The sequence below is a fragment of the Phalaenopsis equestris genome, unplaced genomic scaffold, assembly GCF_001263595.1.
Source record: "Phalaenopsis equestris unplaced genomic scaffold, ASM126359v1 Scaffold000757, whole genome shotgun sequence".
Classification (NCBI taxonomy): Eukaryota; Viridiplantae; Streptophyta; class Magnoliopsida; order Asparagales; family Orchidaceae; genus Phalaenopsis; species Phalaenopsis equestris.
This window is the reverse complement of record NW_018165197.1, coordinates 326,405-330,719: the sequence shown is the minus strand read 5'-3', so window position 1 is coordinate 330,719 and position 4,315 is coordinate 326,405. Positions and strand designations below refer to the sequence as shown.

The 4,315-nt window shown below is 36.2% G+C and overlaps 1 protein-coding gene across 1 annotated transcript; it reads right to left on the bottom strand.

Annotated features, from left to right (window-relative positions):
• Positions 1–958: 958 nt before the first annotated feature.
• Positions 959–1,867, bottom strand: LOC110030738. The gene is made up of 2 exons (XM_020733627.1): positions 1,712–1,867; positions 959–1,603 (listed from the first exon to the last, which is right to left on the bottom strand). Exons 1-2 carry the CDS (start codon positions 1,865–1,867, stop codon positions 959–961), a joined length of 801 nt encoding a protein of 266 aa, XP_020589286.1.
• Positions 1,868–4,315: the final 2,448 nt, after the last annotated feature.

Here is a 4,315-nt window from a genome sequence, read left to right as displayed (position 1 = left end):
CTTCAGCCCAAAAATGTTTGGGTAGATTCTTCTCATGCAACATACATCTAGTCATTTCTAGAATGTATTTATTTCTTCTTTCACTAACTGCATTTTTTTGTGGAGTGTAAGGAGTTGTTAACTGATGTTCAATGCCAGCTTCTTCACAAAATGTGTTGAAATTTTTTGATGTATACTCCTTGCCATTGTCAGACCTTAATATTTGAATTTGATTGCCACTTTGATTTTTCACATATTTTTTGAACTTCAAAAATACTCCAGCTACTTCTGATTTAAATTTTAAGAAAAAAATCCAACACATTCGAGTGAAATCATCAATGAACACAATATAATATCTACTACCTGCTAATGAGGGAGTTCTTTGAGGTCCACAAACATCTGTGTGAACTAACTGTTGCTTATGAGTGGCTCTCCATGCTTATTTTGGAAAGGACTTCCTATTTTGCTTTCCAAATTGACAAGCCTTACAGGATAGTATATGATCATCAAACTCCAGAAGCCCAATTGTCATTCCTTTTGACTTCATCTGTAATAGTCCTTGATAATGTTAATGCCCGAGTCTCTTGTGCCATATCATTGAGAGACTTTCTTTGATTAGAAAGGTTGATTGCTCCTCCTGCATTGGATTGAGTAAAATACTCCTCCCTGTCATCTTGATTTCAAACATCTTTTGGCCTGTAGCATCATCTATCACACAAGCATTCTTCATGAATATCACTTTGAATCCCTTCTCTATCAATTGACCCACACTGAGCAAGTTATGATCAATGTTTGGTACATAGAGAACATCAGTGATCAATTTGGTTCCTGAACAGCTTGCATTGGCTACTGTGCCCTTTCCTTTGACTTCAATATAATCACCGTTCCCAACTCTGACCTTCTTGGACTCGGTACTCTTTAATTCCTTAAACAACTCCCTGTCATGTGTCATATGATTAGTGCAGCCCCTATCAATAAGCTAGCTTTCACTTGTTTCACGACCCGTGAAGCAAGTTGCAACGAAAAGATGATCTTCTTCTTCTTGATCTTCCATTTTTGCTTCATCTTCTTGCTGCTGATTTTCATTCTTACAAATGACAGCTTCATGTCCCAAATGATTACACTTGCTGCACTTTGCATCTGGTCTTCTCCAACATCTAAAAGGAAGATGACCTTTTTTGCCACAATGCTGACATGGAGGAAAATCTTTCTTTACTCCAACTTTTCTTATGTTCTCAGATGTAGAACTTTGTCCATTTGTGGTTTGAGACTTCTTGTTCTTGAATTTCCAATTCTTTTTATCTTCTTGATGCTTAACTTGTAAGGCTCCTTCAACGACTCCTTCTTCCCTCATTGCACGCCTTTGCTCTTGTGCTTGCAAGGCACTTAAGAGTTTTGACAAAGTAATATTTGTCAGATCCTTTGTGTTTTCTAAGGTGGTGATGGTAGCCCCAAATCTTTCAGGCACTGTTACAAGGACTTTTTGAATAATCCTTGAATCTTCCAATGAAGAACCCAATAATTTGACTTGATTCGTTATGTTGAGTAGCTTGTCAAAGTATTCCTTTATATTTTCTGTCTCCTTCATCTTTTGCAATTCAAAGCCACGAATTAAATTCAGCACCTGCATCCCTCGAATTCATTCGTCTCCCTCATACTCAGCTTTGAGATAATCTCAGATCTCCTTTGCTATTTTTAATGACATAATTCGAGTGAAGATTGTGGAGGAAACTGCAGAAAATAGACAGGCTTTTGCCTTGGATTTCTTCATCTTACTCTTCTTTTGTTCTTTAATCTGTGCCACAGTGTGATTTTCATGAAGAGGAGGAATATCGTAGTCTTCTTCCACTGCTTCCCAGAGATCCAGGGCTTCTAGATAATTCTCCATGCGTACTGCCCAAATTTGATAGTTCTCACCGTCGAACAAGGGTTAACAATCGAGGAAAAACTGGTGTCATACTCCATAACAGTCGCACGCACACACAGGCCCCTTAAGAAATGAGCTCTGATACCAATTGAAGGTTTCTTGAACAAGAGAAAGAGGAGGAAGGAATATGAAGAAGTTTGAATGTTCTCATTCAAAAAAAACAGCAACACATTTTTTAAATTGCCGCCCAATACAAAACAGAGAAAAAAGAAAGTGCTTAATGCTCCCTAATCAACTTCCATAAAAATAGCTAAAAGAAATCAAAACTTTAAAACAAGATTTAAAGAAAATAAAACTAATTCCTTAATCCTAGGCTGTCCTAATAAAATATTCCAACAGTAATTAAATATTCTTTGCTTGATGGTCTGAACCCATTAGAATGTTTCTTCCATGCTTTATCTGGTCATGCAAATCTATTGAGTGAAGATGCTCAACTCCAGGAACTTTGAGCAGGAAACTTATGTTTTACATGCGGGACTTGTATGTTGCCTATGATGGAAGGGTGAGGAAAGTTTTATGGAGAGGAAATTGTTCAGTTTTGTTATAGTTTTCCTGAAAATAGCAAGTTTTGTAAAATCACATCTGAAAGAGAAGCTTCGAGAAGCGTTCCGGTGGTCAACCTGTTGGCTCAATGGCTTCTTGTTCCTTATCAAAAATAGCATACTGAGCCCTGGAATGCCCAGTGAATCCATTTTGTCCATCCCCATTATTGAATTTTAAGGCTTTACTAGAAAGGAGTACTGGTACAATATCTGGCGTCCATAAAACATCACTTTTTTATCAAATAAATTAAGAAGGATAAGATATGGCTTTGAGCACGCAGCCTTGGTAGTGAAGAGTCCAGCTTGGGCATGTTCTTTTTGCTGATATCGTTAGAACCATAACAATTTTTTATGCGAGGAAGGACACACAATGCTAGGTTTGAGCCCCTGGGTCATCTATTTTTATGTAGACAAAGAAAGCACGAGTAGTAGAAGATTAGAAGCACATAGTGTCAAGGATCAACTTGTTAGAAGTTACCAAAAGAAAGAAGCACTTATTGACTCACTCCCTAAGCTATTTATAGAAAGCAGTAAGCTTTCTTAATGCCTTCTTAGTAGTTATTCTTATTTTATTGTTCTGTGTTACATGTTGTTTATGCAGTTTGGTTATCATCCTACACTTCGTTTGAAAAGAGGGCAGCCCGTATTTGTTCAATGGCATACAACAAAACAATGTGAAACACATAAAACTTATGAATGTGTGAATTGTGTCCCTTTTTGTTCAATGACATACCACACAACACTGTGAAACACAAAACGTGTGAATGTGTAAATTGTGCCCTTTTTCTATTTAATGGTATGCCACCTAAAATTTTGCATTTTTGAACGATTACAATCAGTTGGACAACCTTTCGTAGTTTTTCATAATATATATGAAAAACTGTATTTTTATTTTGAAAAATATGAGACCGAACTGATCTCATATATGCAATAATTTACATGATCGAGCACAACATCACAAGTGACATACCTATCCCGAGAAATAGACACATTACTTGATTGTAAGACTTGATTAAGTAAATTAAGGAATTTATGACGTTCATTTTAGTCTGCGAAACATTTATGTTAACCGACAAGTTTTCCTGTCTAATATAAAAGATTTGACAGGGTTTACATTAAGTTGGGTTTCAAAGTTTCCTATAAGGGCAAGCTAAGGGCAAGCTCCTATAACTCCTATAATTAATTACATCTTAGACAATCGAAATCGCCTAAGAAAATTCTCGATTTAGATCAGAAGGTATTGTCTTTAAGAACTTCAAAGTTTAAAGTTTTTAAGGTCGAACTAAGGAGTATCAAATTGGAAAGATCAAATCATAATAGTTATTTATGAATCCAAAGGGATAAAATTAGAGGATGTCACGGATCCTGAGGCAATCCTTGAAGACTTCCCAAGTTATCATATAGTCTGGCTTTAATTTCAAGGAAATATTATGAGAGGTTTCATCCTGCCAATTTTATTATTTAGGGCTTACACTTGCATGACAAGGTCATATAAACAGACTGAAAGATAAGAGGGTTTATGTCATAAAGAATGATAAACTCAAAGTCTAAACTCGTTAGGGCTTATGTTACACAACATGAACATGCAAAGGTCTAAAGATAAATTTAGGATTATTGTTGTACTAGACATGCTACCTCGAAGTTCTATGGCATGTTATTTAATTATAAGGAAAGCATTGTTGTTGTAGATCTGTTTGCTCTCTCGAAGTTGTTCATCTGTACATTCTTATCATGCTTCCCACAGAGTTAGCTCCAAGCTCCTCGTCAAAGTGATAGCTCCAGGCAAGAACTTATAGGTTTGTAGTTTAAGTGACAAGTTTTGTTGTTGTGGTTGTTGTTTAAGTGCCGTTATGGGGGATTTTAATTT